Source organism: Balaenoptera musculus, chromosome 6 (assembly GCF_009873245.2).
Source record: "Balaenoptera musculus isolate JJ_BM4_2016_0621 chromosome 6, mBalMus1.pri.v3, whole genome shotgun sequence".
In the NCBI taxonomy this organism is placed as follows: domain Eukaryota; kingdom Metazoa; phylum Chordata; class Mammalia; order Artiodactyla; family Balaenopteridae; genus Balaenoptera; species Balaenoptera musculus.
In genome coordinates, this window is record NC_045790.1 from 92,437,753 (window position 1) to 92,463,571 (window position 25,819).

Here is a 25,819-nt window from a genome sequence, read left to right on the forward strand (position 1 = left end):
GTCACCTAGACCATGGTCCTTTGTTACGGCATCCTGATCTGACTCGTACCGGGAGGAACACAGCTTCAAGTTAGGACCAGTTTTGAATCTGGGCTCCACCACTCAGAGCCAGCATGACCCTCACTAAGCCCCTTAACCTTCCCAAGCCTGTTTCCGGCCTGTGAAATGGACATACCACAGCACCCATCCCACCAAGCAACGGTGAGGGTGGGATGAAAACATACGCAGAGGATCCCATCCAGCATGGTCACGGCTGTGCCTAGGACCTTGGACCAAGCCCTGGGAACTTCCCACCATGTCCCTCTAGGGATCCAGAGCCTGTGCTGTGTGGCGGCCCGTAGAGACTCTGCACGGCACTCCCCGGGAGCTGATGGTGAGACGTGTCCCCAGCAGCCTGGATACTCCTCGAGCCACAGCCCAGTCTTAGATCCCAAATTCCTCAAGTCCCACCCCTGGCTGGGATTCCATAAGGATGAACAATGAACACAGCTAGCAAATTAGCCTGTATTTTAGCACTTTTAGTGATCACACCAACCGCTAAGGCACAGAATTTCAGGGCTTAATTTACTTGGCTCTGTGTGCATAGAAGATTTTCAAAAAAGGTTAATGAGTGGAAAAGCACATAAGACTTTTAACCTTGTCTCTGGTGAGCTTGGCTGTTAGGGTCATAAAACTATAACTGAGGCACCACCGTCCATGCACCTGATGGAGGGGTATACAAACAAAGCTGTCTTTTTATAGGTGGCCTTTGATTTTTTCATTCTTTTCTTTTTCCTTCGGTGAGTCAGTAGTCTTAAAAAAGTCTCCTGCCAGAAGAAGGCAGAGAATGACACATTCAGAAGAAGAGGAGGGTGTGATGCCTACAGCCTCTCCATAGGTTTGGATCTGTAGAGACAACACCGTCAAGACTATTTCCCTGAGGTATGTGGTTTGCGGTTCGTGTGAGCTACAGTGAGAAGAATCTCGACTGCAAGTTCACCACACAGAATGTGAGCCTTGCCTTACCCGTGAACTAAAGAGAAAATGTGCCAATCATATATGCATTTTCAAAAGCAACAGCTGAGGACTTCCCTGGTGGCTCAGTGGTGAAGAATCCACCTGCCAATGCAGGAGACACGGGTTTGAGCCCTGGTCAGGGAAGGGAAGATCCCACATGCCGCGGAGCAACTAAGCCCACGCACCACAATTACTGAGCCTGTGCTCTAGAGCCCACGAGCCACAACTACCGAGCCCACGAGCCACAACTACTGAAGCCCGTGCGCCTAGAGCCTGTGCTCTGCAACAAGAGAAGCCACCGCAATGAGAAGCCTGCACACTGCAATGAAGAGTAGCCCCCGCTCGCCGCAACTAGAGAAAGCCTGCGCGCAGCAACGAAGACCCAATGCAGCCAAAAATAAATAAATTAATTAATAAATAAATTTATTTAAAAAAAAGCAACAGCTGAATACCAAGCAAGGCAAAAGCGTTAACTAGTATTATGGAATGTTACTTTAAAGTAGAAGACACAAATAGGAAATTATTTACAGAACTAAACACCTAGGTACAAATGTAGTAACTCCTCATCATTTCTAACTGCTATGGATTGGTCATAACCCCAACTTCCCCCAGTTCAAGCAGAACTAATTCGCCTGGGATGGCTTCACACACAAGAGGAGACCTCAGCACCCCAGGACTTCAAATCCATGTCAAAAGGTATTCCTACAAGACCGCCTCTAATCCAGGCATTGAACCCCAACCCCCATACCTTCTCAGGGACCTAGGGAATGTAAAAGTAGGAGGAAACTGTATGGGGTTATGCAGGTGCCACCCATTCCAGGGGGTTCCTGCTGGATGGTGCACACAAGTGAATGGGGGTCAGTCACCACACAGATCTAGTCAACTGCTTGGAATTCAGACTGTGCCATCAGACTTCCAGTTTTTCAAGAAAGCTACAAAATTCGAATTTCTTTATGTGAAATGTGGGAATTTTTTAAAGCCTTGTACAGACCTCTAGTCTACTTTCTAATTGGAAAATGACATACACAGACAAAACTGCACAGGTCACAGGTGTACAACTCTAGGAATTATCAGAAGTGACCATAGCTATGCAACCACCACCCAGGTCAAAATACAGAAAGATCCCAGCCTCCTGGAAGTCCCTGTGTGCCTCTTCCCAATTTCCCTCCCTCCCTCCCTCCCTAAGGGGCTACAAATTGGCTGCGTCTGTCTTGAAGTTCTATATGTAAATGGAGCATGTACTCTTTTACAGCCAGGTGGGACGTGGGGCCGTGTCCCTGCACTCCACAGATCTTGATGGCCGAACAAAGGCATGCAACTGGCACTTCACAGCCCTAAGTGGCTGGGAAATGAGGCCCAAGTGAATGCGCCTTTGCGGATTCACTCACAGCTGAGAAAGACCTGGACTCACCGGGGGAGGAGTCCGAGATAAGAAGCACCAGGTGTGGGTGGAGTGGGACGGTCAAAGTCACAAAAGGGGAGGGTCTGTTCCCGAAGCAAAAGGACAGAGGACAAAAGGACAGGGGAGGTGGCAGGTGCCAGGGGGAGGAAGCCAAAGTTCAGAGCCACCGACAAGGCAGAAAGTAAGCATGTCTGGAGAGCCCACAGCCGGGGGCAACTGGGACCAGCCGCAGTGCCCACCGAGACGGCATTTTCCCCAGAGGACACCAAACAGGCTGAATTCCTGGCAGGAGGAGAAATCAACAAAGATTACCTAGTGCGCTCTTTCTTGTAAAACTCTTTTTCAGGGTCAATTTCAATAAATGCGAAGTAAACATAATAGTATAGTAAACACCTGTCACTCAGCCTTAACAATGATCAACATTCTATGTCATCTTTTCCTCTACTCCTTCCTTCCCCCGTCCTCCATTAATTTTCTCACACTTCTTTTGCGGGGATGGTGGTACACTTACTTACATCTAAATGTGCAAATCTGAGCTGTTCCCTTCTGACAGATGGCAACATTTGTGTAACCCACACCCCTGTACCATTCAGCACATTCCTCTTGCCCCAGATCCTGGGTGCCCCTTCCCAGCCAATCCCTGGCCGTCCCCACTCCCTCAGAAGCAACACCTATTCTGAATTGTTTCTTCCCCAGATTAGTTTTGCCAGTTCTGAAACCGCACAGAAATGGAATCATCCAGAGGGTACTCCTTTGTGTAAGGCTTACTTCACTAGGCATAATGCCTGTGAATACAGAAAGATGAGTTTTAAAATTCACTTTGGGCCACGCAGTATAGACATGTCTTCATCACCCTTCTCATGCCATCTTCTGTGGATAAACTATAATGCTTTGAGACAAACGTTTGAGATAAAAATAACCTGCACTGGGGTTCAGAGCCATGGTTTTCAATGAATTACTCAAACCCTGCTTTCTTCCCTGGGTCCCATGTTCTAGACACCAGTTTCTGCACCTAAAATGTGCAGCCACAGCCATCCCAGAGCTCTGGCCTGCAGTGTCCTCTGAGAAGCAGGGTGGACCACTGGGGTTTCTTTTCCCTGTCTCTTGCCCTGGCTCTTCCTCCTTAAGCGAGAAAACTGGGTAAAAGTGGGTAAAAGCAGGTAAAACCTGCAGCTTTCTCTGCCAATGCAAAAGACACATCTTCTCACTAAACAGCAGTTACCTGAGGAAGGAGATGCATCCTTGACTCAGTCTTGTATCCACCTGGCCCCTAGTGTGGTTCTGTGCCAATAGGAGGCTCTCAATAAATGCCCGTGTTTCTTGTTATTCACTCTTCCTTGAAGATATCAAGGCCACCCAGGTTTGGGAGGCAACAGAGCAGAGGGGCAAGAGCTCAGGCTGCCTTCCTTTGCTCACGTATACAATGGTGACAGGAACCCTAGCACCTGTGCTCGGGGACTGTGTGGGCCGACCCAGCCCAGAGCCTGGCCAAGAACAAGCTTCTACAAGTCTACGGCTGGCAGCATCTGTTCCTCTCCGTCTTGGCCTCACGGCTGGCCCCATGGATGTGACTTGCACTGAAACTCTTACCACACTCCTCTCCAGGTGTCTGACCCACTGGGCCCTCACACTGGCCTCAACTAAAATACAACCAGGAGTGAATCCAGGCTTTATGGCACCTTAAAGTTTATACCATTTGGCGGTCCTCTTAAAGAAACAAAATGCAAAAAAAACCCCTTACATTTGCAAACTTTAAAAAAACCAAGGACCCAGCAAGCACAGTACTAGGGCCCCTTCCCACTGCCCCTCCACCCCCAGGTTCTCAACCCTGCCAACCTGCCATGCACAAAATGGGGGGATCACAGCTTGGCTTCCCATCTATCCCACTCCTAAATCCAGCCGCCAAATCCATTGGATTCCATGTCCTCAGACTCCATTGCATCTGCCCCTCTGTCCATGGCCAACGCCACCCTAGTTCAGACCCGCAATACAGCTAACAGCCTTAGTCTGACTGTCTACCTTCAACCACCCCAGAGCCGAACTCCAAGCGTCCAGTGGTCCTAGCCTCCCTTCCCATCTCCCCCGCTTCAGCATCCCCTGAGCTGCATTCTGTTTCCCAGACACATCTTCCTTGTGCCCTCTTCAGCAAGGCCGGTCACACCATTCTTCCACCTGGACGGCCAATCCTCCATCACTCAATGTCAAAATGAACCCCACAGCCACCTCCGCTGAAGCCCTCCCCGACGGAAATCCACCTCTCCCTCCAACGAACCCCTACAAGGCTTCAGCTGTCCGGCTCTGATGGTGCCCAAGCCATTCTGCCTGCGATTAAGGCGATCTGAGCAGCAAAATGAGGTGGCAGAGCTCCCAAGGGTCAAAAGAGCAAATACACCTTTCTGGGCTCAGCCGCCTTCCCAGCCAGATGGGGATGATGGCACCGCACTGCTGACCAGTGAGGACCACGGCAAGGATTAAGTGAGATGAAGACTGAGAACGCACGTGAAGACCCGACGTTCTCAGCAGGATATCAAAACCTGTGGCCAACCCTGGTTCTGTTATGAGCCATAAATTCCCAGTAATGGGCCTTCTCACACCACAGCCATTTCAGACGCTCCTATACTAGGGAGCAGTTGCTCCCTAGGCTGCAAAGATAAGATTTCTCCTTCCCCTGGCAAGGTCCAGATTGCCCCAAGCTTTTCTTCAAATATAAGAGGTAGTAGAGTGTAAAGATTAAGAACACGTTTTACCACAATTAAAAAAAAAAAAAGCATACAGAGCATGACTGAATTTTTGTTGAAAGAAACTTCTTTATCCATCCTTAGCAAAAAGGTGGTAGGGACACCACCAAAATGTTATGAAGTGGTGATGTCTTACTGGAGGTATTATATGATTTTGATTTTGTACGTTTTAATCGATAATTCCTAAAAATTCTAAAATAAATAGGTACGCTTTAATTTTAAAAAAAAGTACAGGGCTTCCCTGGTGGCACAGTGGTTAAGAATCCACCTGTCAATGCAGGGGGCACGGGTTCGAGCCCTGGTCTGGGAAGATCCCACAGGCCGTGGAGCAACTAAGCCTGTGCGCCACAACTACTGAGCCTGCGCTCTAGAGCCCGCGAGCCACAACTACTGAAGCCCACGCGCCCAGAGCCCGTGCTCTGCAATAAGAGAAGCCACCGCAGGGAGAAGCCCGCGCACCGCAACCAAGAGTAGCCCCTGCTCGCTGCAACTAGAGAAAGCCTGCGCACAGCAACAAAGACCCAATGCAGCCAAAGATAAATAAATTCAAAAAAATAAATAAAATTTTTTTAAAGTACAGAACTAGTATGACAGCGTAACATTTCTTTTTTATAAAACCAATATTTTTCTGTTTTTCCCGTTTTTTCTTCCTATTCAAGCAACTAGGCTGCTCTGTTCTCACTGCTCCAGGAAAGGTATGTTATAATCAAAACCAGAAAATCAAGATTAAAAAAACAAAGATGAAGACCATGGATGCTGGAACCACACTTCCCGGGTCCACCACATTCTAGTGGCAAGGCCATGGAGGGGACATTAAACTGTCCTGCACCTGTTTCCTCATCTGTGCAACAGGGCAGTGGCTACCTTGTAAACTTTTCGTGAGAATTAACTGAGTTTAAGTATACGAGAAGCGCTCAGAACTATGTCTGGCACGTAGTAAGCTCCACTTTTGTAAGAAATCTTCTAGTTGGGATCCCCTCTACCTTTCAGGAGTTCTTAAGACTCATTCCTCAACATTTCTATGATCCTGGAACATTAGCTGGCTTCTGATACTAGACATATAGTCCTCTACTGGACCTCTGACAGTAGTGAGAAATCTGTAACAAAACTGACCACTCCAACGAAGCCAAGACCTTTCACTGTAGAATCCACCCCCTCCCCCACTGATTCTGTTCTGCAGTCCTTGTGGGGTACCTCTGGAGGTTTCTGCTCCTGGAGCTGCATCATAGTTTGTTCTTTTGCTGTAGATTAATTCTGTCTTTAATTTTGTTTTTGTCCTTCAAATTCAACTTCATAGGTTGAGCTTATACCTCTAATCTCTAAAGATCAAGGTCAAGAGCAGGAAGAGCAGACACCAGCAGGACAGTGGAGGGACCAAGAGCATTTAAGTGCTGTGTGTGCTCTAGCATGTTGCTTAACCTCTCTGTGCCTCCATCTCTTTCTCTGTATGATGAGGATGTTAATAGGAACTATCTAACGCATAGGGTTGTGAGGAGTCAATGAGCTAAGCCAGTAAAGTGCTTAAATCATAATGTAAATGGTCAATATATTTTGAAAACATTATGCTGCGTGAAAGCCAGACACAAAAGGCCACACATTCTATATGATTCCACTTACCTGAAATATCTCGAGTTGGCAAATCCAGAGACAGAAAACAGATTAGTGGTTGCCAGAGGCTGGGAAGAGGGGAGAATGGAGAATGACTGACTGCTTAATGGATCCAGGGGTCAGGAAAACGCTCTGGAGCTAGATAGTAATGATGGTTGCCTAACACTGCGAATGTACGAAATGGTTAAACTTTGTTGTTATTTGTATTTCACCAAAATAAAAAGAAAAACATTTGCAAAACAAGAAGTCAGTAATGTTATTTATTACTCAAATTACTACATGAATAACTACTATGACATGAAATGTACTAGGTCCCATGCAAGGCACGATGCCCTGCAGCTTCCCAGGCAGGAGAGGGAATACGACACAGGAGGAGAAGGGTGGGTGGGAGGGGCGGGGGCTCAGGACAAGCTTCACAAACATGGTCGCATCTGAGATGGGTCCTCAAAGACGACTGGACTCTTATGAGGTAAAGAATCAGCCAAGAGGAAAGGGAATACACAGCAAAGGTACACAGGCGAGAAGTGAAGTGTGAGGAGTGAGGGTACGGCAGCTCAAGCACCACTAGGGTGACAGCCCTGGGGAAGAACTGGGGAGAAGTGAACTTAGAGCCCAAAAGGGCTTAAGGTGTGGTCCTGTCATTTACTAGCTGTGGGACACTGGGCAGAAACCTTGCTGCTGAACTGTCGATAAAACTGGAATGCCCGCAATTCTCTCAAAGAGGTGCTACGAGTAGGATTACATTAAGCCACGAAAGGCAAAAGCTCCATCTCAACCCAAAACACTACACAAACGTAAAGAACGTGACCCTGCAGAGCACTGGTTCTCCAACTTGGCTGCACGTGGCACCACATTCTGATGACGGGGGCCCTCCCCCCATGCCCAGTGATCCTGGTGTAGAGTCGCAGGTGTGCACCAGCAGAGCCAGGAAGTAAAGCAACGACAAGGTGAAGGCTGGAACATGATACACAGCTCACCTGAGTGTCCAGATGATGTGGAGGCTTGGAACCATGGCCGGGTTCGGGGGGGGGGGGGTCTTTTAACCTTGACATCCTTAGCACGCTGACCCTGGGCTACCAAGGCAAAGTTGGGGGCCAGGAGACGTGCAGGACAATTCAAGGACAATCCCACACCCCACACCAAATGAGCTCCTTAGAGGCAGGGCCCACATTTTTGATCATTTCATATTCCTCGCATGGTGCCTTACACACACTAGATGATCTCTCTGTTTCTGTATTTTGATCTTGTGTTTTGCTGTGTTTTTGTTTTGTGTTGTTTTAAAATTTTTACTTTATATTGGAGTACAGTTGATTTACAATGTTGTGTTAGTTTCAGGTGTACAGCAAAGTGATTCAGTTATACATATATCTGTTCTTTTTCAGATTCTACTTCCCACATAGGTTATTACAGAGTATTGAGTAGAGTTCCCTGTGGTATACAGTAGGTCCTTGTCGATTATCTATTTTATATATAGTAGTGCGTATATGTTAATCCCAACCTCCTAATTTATCCCTCCCCCCCTCCCCCTCTGGTAACCATAAGTTTGTTTTCTAAGTCTGTGAGTCTGTTTCTGTTTTGTAAATAAGTTCATTTGTATCATTTTTTATTGTTGTTTTTAATGAATAAATGAAATAGCTGGAATAAAACAGGTCTTGTCAGTAAACAGAATGAACTGCTGCTCTCTGGAAAACTCATCTATGTGGAAGTGCTCATCCCCTGAAGTGAGTTAATAAGATAAATGACACATTACAGTAATCCAAGTACACGTAATTCTTCTTTTCCTTTCAGAAGACAGCACGTAATTTTTGCATTTTTCTTCAGGAGCCTCTTTAATGAAGAGGAACTATCTGCCACAGCTTTTAGTACAAAGCTAAAAGCTTCTGGACTTCAAAGCAAAATACATCCTATGTAGAATACTGAAGCATCCTGAACAAACACTTTCGACCCTGGATTCCCGGCTCTCCCATTGAAACATCCCACATCCAGATCCCCTCTTCTCACTCTCTCCCTCGAATACCCACGGGACCTGCCACTGCCAGCCTGTGTGCGAGAACTGGGGCCAGTCCCAAGCCAGGCTGGGCCCCTCCCTGGACTCTGACCGGTCACTGTTGCTGCCACCTCATACAGACGGCCACTCACTGGGCAGGTGGCTTGGGCCCCAGCAAACAGGAGCAATCAAAGGACTACAGCCAGAGAAATGCTGTGGAAGGGGCTGCCAGAGTGCACTGCGGGTTAATAACTAACCCGCAGGAGGCTTTACAGTGTATTGGGTTTTCCTGGGTGAAGCCCATGGCCATTTCACCGGCAGGCAATGCTGCTTCTGGGCCAGGGGAGAACCACGGCTTGCTTTCGGAAGAGGGAGGGGGGCCTCGGAGAAGCGAACAGGCCTGCTGCTGTCACTGGGCCACTGAGCGCAGGAGCCAGGAGGGCTGCGTGCAGGAAACTGCGCTTATTACATGCTAATTACTGCTCATTTGCCTCAGGTGAGCAGCAGCTGACTGCATGTTCCCAGGCAGGTAGGAAAGACCTGCCATCCCAGAATGAGGCTCTGGACCAGGAGGCTTTCAAGCGCTCCTTTAGGGGTAAAACTCAGTGGTTCCCGCTGCCCTACCGTCTGCCCCATCTCCCTTCTCTCTGCAGTGTTCATTGACTCTGCTCCTTAAAATGTCTGCTGGCACCTCTGGCCAGGAGACGGATGGAAAGGGCTCACTAGGGGCCTACGGGAGAATGTAAAGGAACCCAAACAGGAGTAAGCTACAGAAAAAGAGAATCTCAAGGTCAAGGGAGACATTCAAAACGACAGTCATGGAGCTGATGAAGAAACAGAAGAAAAACAAAAGACTCTTTTAATCAAGTCTACTGAACACATTCCAACGATGAGGAATATGGACCTTTTCAAAAAAGCAACATCCAGTGAAAGACAGGAGGATAACAGGGCTCACAGGCAGGGGCTGAACAAGGAGCAGGACTCTTGGAAGTATTATTTCCAGCCTCAGTGCCTTTGCATGTGCTGACCTGGCCACCAGGAAAGCTGTTCTCCACTTGTCCTCAGAACTCAAAGCTTTCTCTCTGAAATCTTCTGGTTGCCCATTTTCCCCTCCCAGTCCTCCCACCTTAGCCCTTCCTTTAAGCTTACTTAAAACTCCTTAGGACACTTTTCATACCAGGTGTAATGACCTGTCTCCTCTCAAGCTTCTCGAGGGCAAGGAACCTATCTTATTGTTCTCTGTGTGCCCTGAGTCAGATGCTTTAAATAATGCCTGTACCAACTGTACCCCAAGGTAACCAAATATTGAGGATGCCATCAAGGAAATCCAGAGAGTGGGAAACTCTAGGACAGATGGCCCAGCTTCTTCAACAAATAGATGGGGAAAAAGGAGGGGAGAAGGGAAAACTCTAGACTAAGAGCTTTAGAGAAATTGTGGGACAGGGAAAAATGAGATAATGTTGGTCAAAGGACACAAACTTTCAGTTTTAAGATAAGTAAGTTCTGGGGATCTAAATGACAGCATGATGACGATAGTTCATTATAACGTAGAGTATCCTTGAAATCTGCTAAGATACACACACAAAGAAATGGTGACTGGCGAGGTGACAGATATGTTAATTAGCTCGATGCACAGTAACCATTTTGTAATGCAAACGTATATCACATCACCACGCTTTACGTCTCAAATATATACCATTTTTATTTGTCAATTATGCCTCAATAGAGCAAGGAAAAATAACATTTAAAAAAATTCTTAAAGAGCTTTAGATAGAATATCAACCAAATACAATGAAAGGACCTTGTGACAACCAAATAAGAAAATCTGAACACTGACTATATATCTGAGACTAAAAAACAATTGTTAATTATTTTTAGGTGTTTTTTTTTATGGTTTTTATTCATCAATTTGATAATATGGTGTATCACATTGATTGATTTGCGTACATTGAAGAATCCTTGCATCCCTGGGATAAATCCCACTTGATCATGGTGTATGATCCTTTTAATGTGTTGTTGGATTCTGTTTGTTAGTATTTTGTTGAGGATTTTTGCATCTATATTCATCAGTGATATTGGAGTTGCTTGTAGTAGTCTCTTAGGATGCTTTGTATTTCTGCGGTGTCTGTTGTAACTTCTCCTTTTTCATTTCTAATTTTATTGATCTGAGTCCTCTCCCTCTTTTTCTTGATGAGTCTGGCTAATGGTTTATCAATTTTGTTTATCTTCTCAAAGAACCAGCTTTTAGTTTTCTTGATCTTTGCTATTGTTTTCTTTGTTTCTATTTCATTTATTTCTACTCTGATCTTTATGATTTCTTTCCTTCTGCTAGCTTTGGGTTTTGTTTGTTCTTCTTTCTCTAGTTCCTTTAGGTGTAAGGTCAGATTGTTTACTTGAGATTTTTCTTGTTTCTTGAGGTAGGCTTGTATAGCTATAAACTTCCCTCTTAGAACTGCTTTTGCTGCATCCCATAGGTTTTGGGTCGTCGTGTTTTCATTGTCATTTGTCTCTAGGTATTTTTTGATTTCCTCTTTGATTTCTTCAGTGATCTCTTAGTTATTTAGTAACGTATTGTTTAGTCTCCATGTGTTTGTGTTTTTTACGTTTTTTTCCCTGTAATTCATTTCTAATCTCATAGCGGTGTGGTCAGAAAAGATGCTTGATATGATTTCAATTTTCTTAAATTTACTGAGGCTTGATTTGTGACCCAAGATGTGATCTATCCTGGAGAATGTTCTGTGCGCACTTGAGAAGAAAGTGTAATCTGCTGTTTTTGGATGGAATGTCCTATAAATATCAATTAAATCTATCTGGTCTATTGTGTCATTTAAAGCTTCTGTTTCCTTATTTATTTTCATTTTGGATGACATGTCCATTGGTGTAAGTGAGGTGTTAAAGTCCCCCACTACTATTGTGTTACTGTCGATTTCCTTTTTTATAGCTGCTAGCAGTTGCCTTATGTATTGAGGTGCTCCTATGTTGGGTGCATATATATTTATAATTGTTATAGCTTCTTCTTGGATTGATCCCTGGATCATTATGTAGTGTCCTTCCTTGTCTCTTGTAACATTCTTTATTTTAAAGTCTATTTTGTCTGATATGAGTATTGCTACTCCAGCTTTCTTTTGATTTCCATTTGCATGGAATATCTTTTTCCATCCCCTCACTTTCAGTCTGTATGTGTCCCTAGGTCTGAAGTGGGTCTCCTGTAGACAGCATATATATGGGTCTTGTTTTTGTATCCATTCAGCCAGTCTATGTCTTTTGGTTGGGGCATTTAATCCATTCACATTTAAGGTAATTATTGATATGTATGTTCCTATGACCATTTTCTTAATTGTTTTGGGTTTGTTTTTGTAGGTCCTTTTCTTGTCTTGTGTTTCCCACTTAGAGAAGTTCCTTTAGCATTTGTTGTAGAGCTGGTTTGGTGGTGCTGAATTCTCTTAGCTTTTGCTTGTCTGTAAAGCTTTTGATTTCTCCATCGAATCTGAATGAGATCCTTGCCGGGTAGAGTAATCTTGGTTGTAGGTTCTTCCCTTTCATCACTTTAAGTATACCATGCCACTCCCTTCTGGCTTGTAGAGTTTCTGCTGAGAAATCAGCTGTTAACCTTATGGGAGTTCCCTTGTATGTTATTTGTCATTTTTCCCTTGCTGCTTTCAATAATTTTTCTTTGTCTTTAATTTTTGCCAATTTGATTACTATGTGTCTCAGCATGTTTCTCCTTGGATTTATCCTGTATGGGACTTGCTGCACTTCCTGGACTTGGGTGGCTATTTCCTTTCCCATGTTAGAGAAGTTTTCGACTATTATCTCTTCAAATATTTTCTCTGGTCCTTTCTCTCTCTCTTCTCCTTCTGGGACCCCTATAATGCGAATGTTGTTGCATTTAATGTTGTCCCAGAGGTCTCTTAGGCTGTCTTCATTTCTTTTCATTCTTTTTTCTTTAGTCTGTTCCACAGCAGTGAATTCCACCATTCTGTCTTCCAAGTCACTTATCCGTTCTTCTGCCTCAGTTATTCTGCTATTGATTCCTTCTAGTGTAGTCTTCATTTCAGTTATTGTATTGTTCATCTCTGTTTGTTTGTCCTTTAATTCTTCTAGGTCTTTGTTAAACATTTCTTGCATATTCTCGATCTTTGCCTCCATTCTTTTTCCGAGGTCCTGGATCCTCTTCACTATCGTTATTCTGAATTCTTTTTCTGGAAGGTTGCCTATCTCCACTTCATTTAGTTGTTTTTCTGGGGTTTTATCTTGTTCCTTCATCTGGTACAGAGCCCTCTGCCTTTTCATCTTGTCTATCTTTCTGTGAATGTGGTTTTTGTTCCACAGGCTGCAGGATTGTAGTTCTTCTTGCTTCTGCTGTCTGCCCTCTCTAGGTGTTTTAATAATACTGTGACTATTTAAAAAAACACAGCCCTTATCTTCTAGATAATTGGGACTTTGTTTTGGAATTTGTTTTAAAAGAATTGGGAAGTAACAGAGGTGAAGATACAGATGAAAAGAGAGGGGCCACATTAATAAAAGATGAAGCTTAACAATGGGTACTTGGATTATGTTCATTGTATGATGGGTACTTGGGGTTCTCTGTCCTTTTGACTGCATTTAAAATTTCAATTAATAAAAACTGGGGGAAAAAAAGTAGGCAGAATTGAATGAATACCACAGATGCTGCAACTGCTCACCAAAAGCCACCAGCAGCAACAGACTTCAGCTCATTCACAGCAAAATGGAAGACAAAACGTTAATTCCTGCTTCGTGAGGAAAGGCCCGCAAGGGGGGGCTTACAGAGAAGTGTTCTCCTTTGTTCCATTGAGGTGACCTCGGAAGAGGAAGTGGGTATAGGAGACAATCTCATCAAGGCCAGCAGGCAGTGAGCTGAACGTGGTGAGAAAAATACAACGCAACTAAAAAACAGGCAAACATCATAGAACAAGGCATACCAGGAGGAAATACGTTCATGGTTCATAACACAGGCAAAGATACTCCACCCCATCAACAACTGGGGAAAAGTGAAGACCACAATGAGTTCCTACTAACTCCCACGAGACTGCTAAAATAAAACAGAAAAGCTGTCCAATGCCAAGGGCTGAAGAACAGATTAGCAGACGCTTTTATGTGCTGCTGGGACTCTGGAGAAAACAATTTCGCATGATCTTAACAGGCCCTGCCTGCCACCCTCCCAGCCACTGGTACACACCCAGGAGAGACACTTGCGAGCATATGTGCACCAGGAAGACCAATTCCAGAAGGTTCAAAGCAGCATTTTTTTCTAACAGCTCCAAACTGAAAACATCCCAAATGTCCACCGACAAAGGATAACTATATTCTGGTATATTCATGCAGCGCAGCAAGAACTACAGTTACCTCATCGATACGGATGAATCTCTCACAGACACAGTATTGAGTGAAAAATCCATTTACTATAAAGTTCACTAACATGCAGGACTAACAATAATCATTTAGAGAAACACACGTATGAGGCAAACTCATCAAAAAAGGGATGAGAGACAAACTTCAGGAGAGCAGGAGGGAGGGGAAGGTCACTGGGGAGGAGCATTGGGGGCCATTAACAGCACTGGCGATGCTCTTTGTTCTTAAGCTGGGTGGTGGGTACCCGGATGTTCACCGTATTATTTTTCTTTAGAACTAGTCATGTTACAGATACTCTTTTGGATTTGTATTTCATCATTAAAAGATGTAAAGAATGACTGGACAGAGGACCTGCCAACACTGAGCAACTCAGACAAAAGACCAGACAACTGGGAGGATGAGTCCAGGGACTTCCCTGGTGGTCCAGTGGGTAAGACTCTGCGTTCCCAATGCAGGGGGCCCAGGTTCGATCCCTGGTCGGGAAACTAGATCCTGCACTCATGCCGCAACTAAGAGTCGCATGCTGCAACGAAGATCCCGAGCACTGCAACTAAGACCTGGCACAGCCAAAATAAATAAAATAAAATAAAATGAGCCCCAGGCGAGCGGGTGCCAGAATGCCAAGAACAAAACCCCCAGGGAGAGTGCTGGGGACATCCAAGTCTCTGACGGCAGTGCCACTGGTGAACAGGCAAGGCCCGGATGTGCAGAAAAGTCTGAAACTTGGATGAACGGGTCAACAAAATGTGGCATATCCATACATTGGAATACTATTCAGCCTTATAAAGGAAGGAAATTCTGATACATGTTACGACATGGATGGACTTGAAGACATTATGCTGAGTGAAAGAAGCCAGACACAAAGAAACAAGTACTGTATGATTCCACTTATAGGAGGTACTAAGAGTAGTCAGATTCATAGAGACAGAAAGCAGACTAGAGGTTACCAGGGGCTACGGGGAAAGAGGAATGGGGACTTCGTGTTTAGTGGGCACTGAGTTTTAATTTGGGATGATGAAAACATTCTGGAGATGGATAGTGGTGATGGTTGCACAACAATGTCAATGTACTCAATGCCACTGAACCGTACACCTAAAAATGGTTAAAATGGTAAATTTTATGCTACTTACATATGACCACAATTTTTAAAAATCCGTAACTCAAGGAAGGTGCAGCTGAGCAAGCAAACTGGTAGGATAAAGGAGAGGTGCCATCAGGCCTACCTCAACCCCCTTGAGCACACGTAAGGTAGGACACGGATAACAACAGCATTCAGACGGGAAACGGGCCTGGAAGAGACACCACAGAGCCGAGGGATGCCGACCCTGCAGGCACCCGGGGAGCCTGTCAGTCCACGTCCTCCCCGCCGGGCCAGCTGCCTGGGCAATCCCACCCCTGGGACCAGGCTCAGTGCTGGGAAACAAAGATGCTCCGGATGATGCCACCACTGGCACAGGGCCCTGGGGAGGTCACCCTCCAGGTCTCAACTTCAAGCAGGAAATTCTGGGCACTCAGCCAACTATGACTTTGGGGAAAAAGAACCTGCAAAAATTGCTGAGAAATGGTAGACAGAACCCAAATGCCAGAGATGCTGAAAAGCAAAAAGTTCCAGGAAAGACAGGGCGGTTTATGGCATGAAATTCTGACCCATCAAATTACAAAGGATTCTGACCTTCCCCAGGCGTTCCAAGGAGCACACCTTTCAAACAGGAAAGCCAGGTGTGCACCGCACGGGGGAAGAGCAGTGGAGGACAAGTCAGGAAACCTAGATTCGATTCTGGCTCCACCACACTTACAGCTGGCCCAGGACCAACTGCTCCCTGAGACCGTGTGTGTAAAGGGGATAATAACACCTTCCCGGATGGTGGCAACTAAGAGAAGTAACACAGATTCTGCGAGCCTGTGGGGGTAGGCATGCCTAACAGGTAAGATACCAGGTGCTTTGCATACCAACCTTCAACCCCAAGAGGCAGGCAGAGACAGGTATTACTACACACACACACAGACACACACACACACACACACACACACACAGAGCATGAGGGGCTAATTTAAGTAATCCAGAATAAGCACAACAAGAGGGCACCAAACTGGGTGAGAAGTATGTCTGGAAGGCTCGGAGAGGAGGAAGAAAATTTAAAAAAATTAAAAAAGGATACACAAGAATGCACACCATGTTTATAAACATGTATGCAAAAGCGCAAAGATTGAAGGGAGCAGCGAAACCAACCAGTTGCTATGCAGCAGGATGGGAATATGTAAAATGCTTTTCTTTGTGATAATTTTAGTGTTGTTCTATCAAACACTTTTAAAAAATGTAGCCTACTTCCAACCTCAGTGTTGAAGAACTATGGGCCTCAGACCAGAATGCACTCTGGGCGAAACTACACTCACTGAATATGACTACAGGTGTGAATCCGATGTCTGGAAACCCCAAGTGGCCTGGAAAGGAGGACACCCTTCTGAGGCTCAGGGTCCCCACCCACCTCGGGGCCTCTGGGGCAGGCTCAGAACCCCCCCGCTCCCACCCCTCGCATGCCCAGTCCTGGGTCAGAGGACACAAACCATCTGCCGGCAGACTACCCGAGCTCGAAGCTAGAGTCTGCCTTTGCTATGTGACACGGGCAAGTTTCTTACCCAGCCTGCTAAGCCCTGATTCTCCCCCTCACAAATCAGGGCTAACAACAGTAACCACCAAAAGAGGTTCTGTGAGGGTCCAACAAAACAGTCACTTAAGCAATTAGCACAGGACCGACACACAGTGACCCCTGGCTCTTACTGGCCTGAGACCCTCCTCTGTGCTTCACAGGTTCCTCACTTACTCCTTCAAGACTCAGGGACATAGCTGGAGCTCATAATCCTCCCTGACCCCAAGGAGCCCCAAGTCCAGCAAGTGGAGTTTTCTGGCCCCCATCCTCCATGCGTCTGCACCTGCTGTTTCCTCTGCCCCAACGCCTCTGACCAAATCTAACAGCTGAACTCCCAGGCAACCTTCGGGACAACTCGATGTCACTTTGGGCATCAAACCTTCTCCAAATCCACACCACAGTTCAATCGCTCACCCCCCGTACTACCTCATGTGGAGTTCCGAGTTATCTAGTATATTTACACTGTCTCCCCTTCTAGACTGGGACTCTCTCATCCCTCCTGTACCCCTCCCGAACGCTTCATGCAGGGTAAGTGCTCAACAAGTCTATGCCGACTGAAGAAAACAAGTGGGCAAACAAAAACATTTTGGAAAACAAAAATAAACCAGAAATTAAAATCAAGTGGGACTAGTGAGATACATCCAGCTGCAGAGAGAAGCCGAAGAGGTTGCAGAAGGAGACGAAGGGGCCCTAGGGCAGAGGGGGCACACCTGGGATGCTGCAAGTTCACCCACCCGCCTCTGCCAGATCAGCCTCAGCTGGTAACAGAGCCTGGGCATCCCTGGGCAGGCGAGAGTGGTCACCACCCCAAAGCAGGTGTTCAGAACACAAGCCCTCAGATGCAAGGGGACTTTGTGGCCCCATCAACAGGACGTTAACCTGCCAGAGAGCAGAGGTGATTGGTGGGGAAGGGCTCCAGGGATGGGGAGCCCTCTTCTTAGCCAGGCAGTAGGGGGCACACAGCTCAGACGGCCACAGGGGGCTCCCCGCCCCAGCTACGGTCCCAGGGACTGTAAAGGGGGGGAAAAGGGTCCCACCCTAAAGAGACACAAACTTGGGGTCTAGGTCCCGATTCATTTGTGCTGAAGGGGTGGGGAAAGAGACTTTACTTTCATCAACCCATGTAAAGTCGTCACTTAAAATAAGATTCATATCTAAAAACAAAGAGAAAAGTACAGATGGACACACACCACAATTTTAAAAGTGCTTATTATCTCTGATGTGATTTTAGATCTTTTTAACTTCTCTTGCTTCTCTATATTTTCTAATCTTTCTGCTGCCAACATGTTCTCCTGTGAAATGCAAGTGGGGGAGGAAAGCACATGCCAACCTGAAGAAAAACACCAAGATGAATCAGCAGCTGACCCTGCCCGCAGGCAGCTGCCACGGCCCGAGGAGGAAACCCAAGTGCAAGGAACCAGATTCCTGCAGGAGAAACGCTCCAGGCAGCGTGGAGGAGGCTGGCAACAGGAGTCAGGCAGCGGAGAAGGACGGGACACGTGTTTTGAGGACAAACTGTGGGCGGAGGATTTCTGTGGTGAAGGAGTGGATTTTTTTCTAAGTCCCTATGCAAGAATGTAAGGGAAAGTTCTACCTCCCAGTACCCGCGCCCCCAACCTTTTGCTATTTCAGAATTAAACAGACCTGTGCCTTCATCCACAACAGTGCACTAGCAACAGAATTCAATGAGATTATGCACGTGAAAGTGCTTAGCAAGTTAATATTTGTTCAGTCCTGGCCCAGCGCAGGGTCATGTTACTGGCACTGGAGAGGCTGGCAGACACCCCCTCCCTGCATATTAACACCAACAATCCAGCAAGTGGGGAACCAGAGTTAGAGATCGCACCTCTATCCCACTTGGGAAGGATGTTCACCATCCACCTCTCTGGCCCACTCCCCTCCTTCGCCAGCAGCCCTACTTTTAAAACAAAGGTATTTTAAAAAAATACACAAACCCATGACCCACACAGTTATCCAAAGCTCCCCACGGTCTCATTCACGGTCTGGGGGGGTTGGAGATGGGGGCAGGGTAAGCCCTGAAGGGCCACCTTGAGCCAATACCTTCCCTCAGAAGCAGGAAAAGGCAAGTCACCCAGAGGTCTGGGATAAGGCAGGGTGTCCATGGCAGCCAGAACCTTGGGAGAGGATGGAAATGAAGAGCTGCCTTCTCCTATTTCCTAGGGCCTTATGTAGTTCCCCATTTCTTCCCACCACTGAGGGTGAAGATACCCCTGCCCTCCAAGCTACAGTCCACTATTCAGTCCCCCCACATTCAATCAAGCCCCACCCCCGGCCCCGCCAAACGGCACTGGGCTCTGTTTAGGCTTCCTGGCACCGTTTTTTTTTTTTTTTGGGGGGGGGGTACACACCGCACATGTTGCGGGATCTTAGCTCCCCGACCAGAGATCGAACCGGGGCCCTTGGCAGTAAAAACACGGAGTCCTAACCACTGGACCACCAGGGAATTCCCAGCCTTTTTTTTTTCTTTAGTGTTCATTTCTAGAAAACTTCCCAATCACTTTTCACAGGTCAAAGAGAAGGCACTGAGATGTGTGTAAGATTACAACCTACTAGCAACCCTTCAGCACCCTGCTGTTTCCTGAGGCTTTTCATATCCTTTTTGTCATGTAATCGTCCCATTTTAAAGACCAGAAAATCGAGATTCAAGTAGCCCAGGGCTGCACAGCCCAGTTGCCAAGACTCAAACATGCATCTTCCTACCCTGAAACTCTCCGTGCTTGCCCTGTACCATACAAGTCACTGCGGAGCTCCAGGGACAGTGAAAGCAACTGCACCAAATGCAACACTGGCCAACGGGCCGTGCCCTCCAAGGCATGGGGGCGGGGGGGTGCTAACCAGCCAGCCACACACCCTCCCGGCTTTCCACACAGAGCTGCTGGAAGACTGCGCACGCAGGGGAGGGGGCGACGGGGCTGAGCAACAGCCGCGCGAGCAAAAGCGATGCCAGGGCTTTAGTCAACAGAGAGCTAATATGAGTCAACAGTGGGTACCGCTGCCAAGCACACTGATGGGATCTTCAGCTGCATTAATAGAAGGGGAGAGTCTCAGGCAGGCCGAGGGAGTCCTGCCTGCTCTGACCAGACCACACCTGAGGGTTGGGCAGGGCAGGGCTGGGCTGTGGACACGGGGCACCTTCCAAGGCAGCGCCAGGGTTTCTGAAGAGGAATGGCTCAGGGTGGCACTCTGGTCTGTAGGGTGGAAGCTGGGTTTGGACAGCAAGCCCACTCCAGACTGCACATTACCGATGGATTTTTTTTTAAGAAAGATCCTGACTATCCACAGCAAAGGTTAAGAACACACAGGCATGCCAGGGGACGCGGCCCACCACCTGGGGGAGGGGGCCCCAGGCCCTGTCATTTGCTTCCTCCTTTGTTATATATAACAGCTGGGTCGTGGCTTGACCAAGAAGTGGCCCTGACACAACAGGTAATCTAAAAATGGGGAATTCCCTGGTGGTCCAATGGTTAGGACTCGGGCTTTCACTGCCGTGGACCCGGGTTCAAACCCGGGTTCGATCCCTGGTCGGGGAACTAAGATCCTACAAGCCGCTCAGTGTGGCCAAAAAATAAATTAAAAAAAAAATTTTTTTTTAAATGCACAAGGGACACTGGATTTGACATCCTAGAGCCTCAAGTGTCAAAGTCTCTGGGAAGTCCTCCCAATTCATCCACCAGCACCCTGTCCGGTGAGCCTGTCGTATCACTCAGCATCACTTAACAATAAAAAGACACTCCGCTACACGTGTTTCCCAAGAGCCTCAAGGCCACCTCTCATTCACCTTTGGGTCCACAGTCCAGCATTTGGCACACTGGAGACGCCCAATAAATGGCGACAACTGAAAACCGAGGTGCCCCAGCACGATCACAGTGGGGGTGTTGTGTTCGATGCAATTCTGGAACATAGGCATCCTGACTAGGGCTAATAAAACGGCTTATGACAATGCATAACCACTGTTAGTATACTGAGCGACAAATTCTTGACGCTACCACCACCAGAGGGTTTTAATTACAAAAGAGTTATAGTTAGCCTGGCAAGTGTGCTTCGTGCCCATGCAAGTGACTGGAGACAGACAATCCAGCTTAGGGAGATGGCGGTCAAAGGTAAATCCTGTGCGCCATGCAGCAAAGCAAGCCCGGGGCCCAGGAAGCGGTAAAAATCCAGGAACGCAGGAGATGAGAATAATGACCCGTGGGACTAAATGCCAAAAAGGACAGCATAAAAAGTGAGCTTGTTGAAATGCGCTGAGAAGGAGCACGCATGCTACAGATTCATGGGGAGCTGGCCGCCTGGAGCTCACCTTGTAACTCTGAGAATTAAATAGAGGAACTAAAACTATGATCTGGGAAGATGAGCATAGGAGACTGTGCGATGCAGTTCTAATACCTAATAAATCTTTAAATCGATGAACCGTGCTCACTGGTTATTCTTCTCCATCTTTCCTCCCCAAGCAAGGGCTCACATGACAAAAGCCAGCATTTGCTCTGGATTTGCCTTTGGACGGGGTATATATACGTACGCGTGTCTGTATAAATAAAATCGGGAGTTCACTAAATAACATCTTAAAGCATAAAAAATCTGCCATTATAAGAAAACCTGGTGAATTCTTTTGTCAAGTAGCCTTTAATAAAGTGAAGAAACCTTTCAGGATGCAAAATCCCCCTCCCCTCACACTGGGCCAGGGTTCCACCAGCTGTGGTTAAGTCAGCATTCCCGTCCCAACCTGTTCATTTCGGTACCTGTTTGGGTCTATTCACTACGCATGCATCTTACTGGGTTTGCATTCTTCATCCCAGAAACACCGCTTAAGCCTGTCGCACAAACCTGACAGAAGCAGTACATTTTATAAACGAATCATCCCCGGGGAACAGACAAGAAAACCATCAGCAATGAGCGTTGTCAAAGTTCCAAACCAGAGCATTCCTTTCCCAGATCCGAGATGCAGAATACGCCACATCCTCTCCACACACCAGCTGCCTGCTCCAGAAGCAACCCACTCACCTCACCACTGGCTCCCCCCACCCCGCCCCTCCCGGCCCCTTCAGGCCTCCTCTCCCAGCTGAATAAAAGCTGGAGAGACCCGTCTTGGGGAAGCAGTAACATTTTAATACTACTGTAAAGACAACTGTTCTAAGCACTGGAATGTTGGCTCCTTTTCCATGAATAAAAAGGCCCCCAAAGGGTATTATCATAACAAAATGATATCCTATGGAGAGCACCAGGAACCACAAAAATAAAATCGCCATAAACTGATACTGTCTCAAAATTAAACCTACACAAGGAAACGTTAAACCCCAGGCCAGGCAGGCTCTCATTTTCCCATCTACAACCCTTACAATATTCCCAGTTCTGTCATGACGTCCAATTTCCCCCACCCGAGGAGGCCTAAATGCTTTCTTTCGAAGTCCCGGTATGTTATTTTTTTCCCTTGAAACCCTCGAGATGCTCTGTAACATTCATCTAAAGCTCAATCGTTGTTGTGTCCTCGGTCACACCCAGATTCCCAAAGGCACCGTCTGCCGCAGCGCCGGGTGCACAGCAGGCGCCCCACTAATGTGCGGATTTGATTTGATCAGATCTGGCCCCTTCGGCTAGAAAGACACATTGGTAGCCAGACGCCCAGGCGGGGACAGCAGCGCCAGCCTAGCTCTCTGCCGGAGGGGGCGGGGTGCAACCACCTGTGGGCGGGTGGCCGGGGCTCAGGCCGCGGCGCAGCTGCCCTGGAGTGCCTCCACGGCTCCACGCACAGACCCCGGGGAAATTCCGGCGCCCCAGGCCCGACAGCACCCCGGGGCCGACTCCCAGCGCCCCAAAAGGGGCTCTGCCGGTGCAAAGTTGGCCTGGTCCGCGAGAATCCATTCTAGAGTTAGCTCCCAAGTCGCCCAGCCGCCTGTGAGGCAGCGAGCCAGAGGGGCTCTTTAGGATGGGACCGGGAGGGGGGGGGGGCGGGGTGGAGCACCGAGCTGGGAACAGAAGAGAGCAGAAGTGGTCCCCCGACTCGCTCCCAAACTTGGGGCACCTGCCGGCCAGCAGGCGAGGGGGATTCTTCGCCTTGCCGTCCCACCAAGGCCTGGTGGCGAGTTTGTCGGGGCAAGCGGGCCACCCCATGGCAGCCCCGCATTGCTTTGAGATTTTCTAACCAATAATCCAGCACCGAGAAAGCCGATGCAGGAACCTGGGGGATAGGAGGGGAACACCAGTCACCCGCGCCAGGGGGCGGGGACTTGGGACTCTGGGGCGCGGGCCACGGATGGGGTCCCGGAAGAGAGCAGGACGGGGTGGCCCGAGAGGGAACGAGAACTAGGAGTGCTCGCAGAAGGGGGAGGGGATCCCGGAGAGGTACAAGGGGAGCGCCCCAGAGGGAAACATCGGGGGAAGGGAGCTGCCCCAAGAGCCGCGGGGAGCCAGTGTCCCGGACCGGCCCCGTCACTCACCGGCAGGTCCACGCTCACTTCGGTCCCGTCGAGCAGGAAGACGCGGCAGTAGAGGGTGGCCTTGGAGGCCCCGGCGGCGGAGATGTGCACGGCCGCGCAGCCCATGAGCAGGGGCCCGCCGCCGGCCGGGAACACGCTGCCCCCGGGCGCGGCGGGCAGCGTGGACACGGCGGCGGCGGCCGGGCCCCCCCGCGGACCCCCGTCGCGCTCGTCCCCCAGGCCGGCGGCCCCGCGCCCTGCCGCGCCCCGCGCGTAGCGCTGCATGGAGCGGCGGCCAAAGGTCCGGCGCAGGAACCGCAGCATCCTGGCTGGGGGCGTCCCCTGCCTCCGCCCCCTGCGCCGCCGCCGCTGCGCCGCCGCCCAGGAGCGCCCCGCGACGCCGTCAGTGCAGGCGGCCGCCCGCGCCGCCTCCCGCCGGCTGCGGACCGGGGCTCGCTCCCGCCGAGGACGAGGCCGCGCTTCGGCTGCCTGCGGGGCGCGCCGGCCCGGCCAGCGCCGGCTGCGAGTGGCCGCGGGCGGGAGGGCGCGCTCGGGGCGGCCCGGGAGCCGTCCCGCCCGCCGCCTCCGCCGCCACGCGCCCTGCCGGGCCGGCGGCCTGCGCTCGCTGCCAAGGAGCCGCTCCCGACTGCCGGCCGAGGGCGGCCCGAGGACTGGGGGGGCGCGGGGGCGGGCTGCGGGCTGCTCCCGCGCCGCGCGTCGGCCGAGGGCCAGCCGGAGCAGGGCGCCTGCGTGCTCCTGGCGCGCTCGCTCCCACTCGCCGCGCCCAGGCCCGAGGAGGCCCAGCCGAGCGCCCGCTCCCCAGGCGCCTTTCCCTGCGCCCGCAGCCCCCGCCTCCCACCTGGGAGGCTGCACCTACAGCCGCCGCCTCCGCCGCCACCGCCGCTACAGCCGCCGGGACTGCAGCACGCCCTCCTCCCTCGGGGCTGCGCCGGGTATTTGCAAACCGGGTCTGTGCTGCCCCCTGCCGGCCCGAGCGCCCCCTGCTGCTGTAGGTGTGCTCACGTGTGTACACGTAGGTGAGCACACACGTGTTTCCGGCGCCGCGAGCCCTGAAGACGCCGGAGAGTCTCCCCTTGCCTAGTTAGGAAAACGGGCTGCATGCCCTCGGGGGAGCCTTGCCTGGGAGGCCAGAGAGAGAAGCGCATTAAGCGAAGGCCCTACCAGGCCCTCACTTTCCCCTTCTGGAAAAGGATAGGGGTGAACTAGGTAATCTACCAGGTCCCTGCTACTTAAAGTTCTGTCAGTTTAAGATCTCAGAGCTGGAAGGGCCCTTTCTGCCATCACAGTCCAATGGGCTCATTCCAAATAAGGAAATTGAGGCCAGGCAAGGAGGGGGTGTACTTTTCCAACCGACTACACAGAAGAACACCTTTCCTCAGGGAACTCGTGTCCAGTATCGAGGCAGAGGCCTGCATAAATAACCATAACTGAGAAGGCTAGTAAAGCTTGCACAAGTTACTGAGAAGCAGAGTAGAACTGAGGCATGAGGAGGATAGTATAGGACACACAGAATATCGGAGGCGGAGGGAAGGGTTTATAAACAGTGCCCCTCAGGTATACATGTTCAAGGCCTGGTTCAGGGAGAAGTGGGTTTCAGTGTGGCTGAAAGGAGGTCAGGCCTCTTGAGAAGAATAACACTGCTTTGTGTGTGTGTGTGTGCCTGACACTATGCTAAGCCCTTCCCATTCATCATCTCACTAAATCCTCAGGACAGCCTGGTTCCACAGTCGGTTTTATCCCCATTGTACGGAGGAGGAAATTGAAGCTTAGAGAGCTTAAAAGACTTGCTCCAGATTTCATGGTTAATAGGGGCTCGTTTGCTGGGATTTAAAGCTGTTGCTCCTAACCACGGCCAAGCTGAGGCATGTGGCATGATTGGCAAGCGATGATGGTTTCTGAGAGGCCTGGACGGAGGCAGTGGCCACAGCAAAGGGGAAAGAGAAAGGGAGGGGTGAATTCAGGAGGCATTCCAAAATCGCCATTTACTGAGGATCAGGCACTGTCTTAGGTGATTTCATGGACGATATTTTCATTAGCCTCACTCCAACCTTTCCAGGTAGTTCTCTTCGTCCCCACTGACTTAGGTGGAGTTTGGGACTTCTTAGAGAAGTAATATCCTTGCCCGAGATCTCAGAGCTCCTGAATGGCAGCAGCCAGTACCTTCACTTGTTGCCTAGTGTTTCCTTTATGACTCTACAGGGATCTACCGGGTGGCAGTGTATTCTGAGGGGGCACCTGCAATCAGCCTTCCAATACCCACTCTGCTCCCCTCCCCCAAGACTTGACTTAATAGAATACCATCAGCAAGCTGGTGTTCAAAGGTAGCCCAGTCTGCTTACTGGTTTCTAAGGATAGCCCATTTCACACTATATAGCCCAGGAGTGCTGTGGTAGTCTGAATAATGGCCCCCCAAAGATGTCCACATCTCAATCCCCAGAACCTGTGAATATGTTCCCGAACATAGCATAAGGGACTTTGCAGATGTGACTAAATTAAGGAGTTTGAGGTGGGGAGATTATCCTGGGTTATCTGGCTGGGACCAATATAATCACACGGGTCCTTATAAGAAGGAGGCAGGAGGGTCAGAGACAGAGAAGGTGATGTGACAATGGCAG

The 25,819-nt window shown here is 49.0% G+C and overlaps 1 protein-coding gene across 5 annotated transcripts in view; it reads right to left on the minus strand.

The window, feature by feature from the left end:
* Window positions 1-24,097, minus strand: part of EPB41L4B (erythrocyte membrane protein band 4.1 like 4B) — a 143,955-nt gene extending 119,858 nt beyond the window's left edge. For all 5 annotated transcript variants that reach the window (XM_036855406.1, XM_036855405.1, XM_036855407.1 and 2 more), the window contains exon 1: window positions 23,205-24,097. In XM_036855406.1, coding sequence (XP_036711301.1) covers window positions 23,205-23,507 — 303 coding nt within the window. In that variant the 5' untranslated portion in view covers window positions 23,508-24,097. The remainder of the gene's footprint in view (window positions 1-23,204) is intronic.
* Window positions 24,098-25,819: the final 1,722 nt, after the last annotated feature.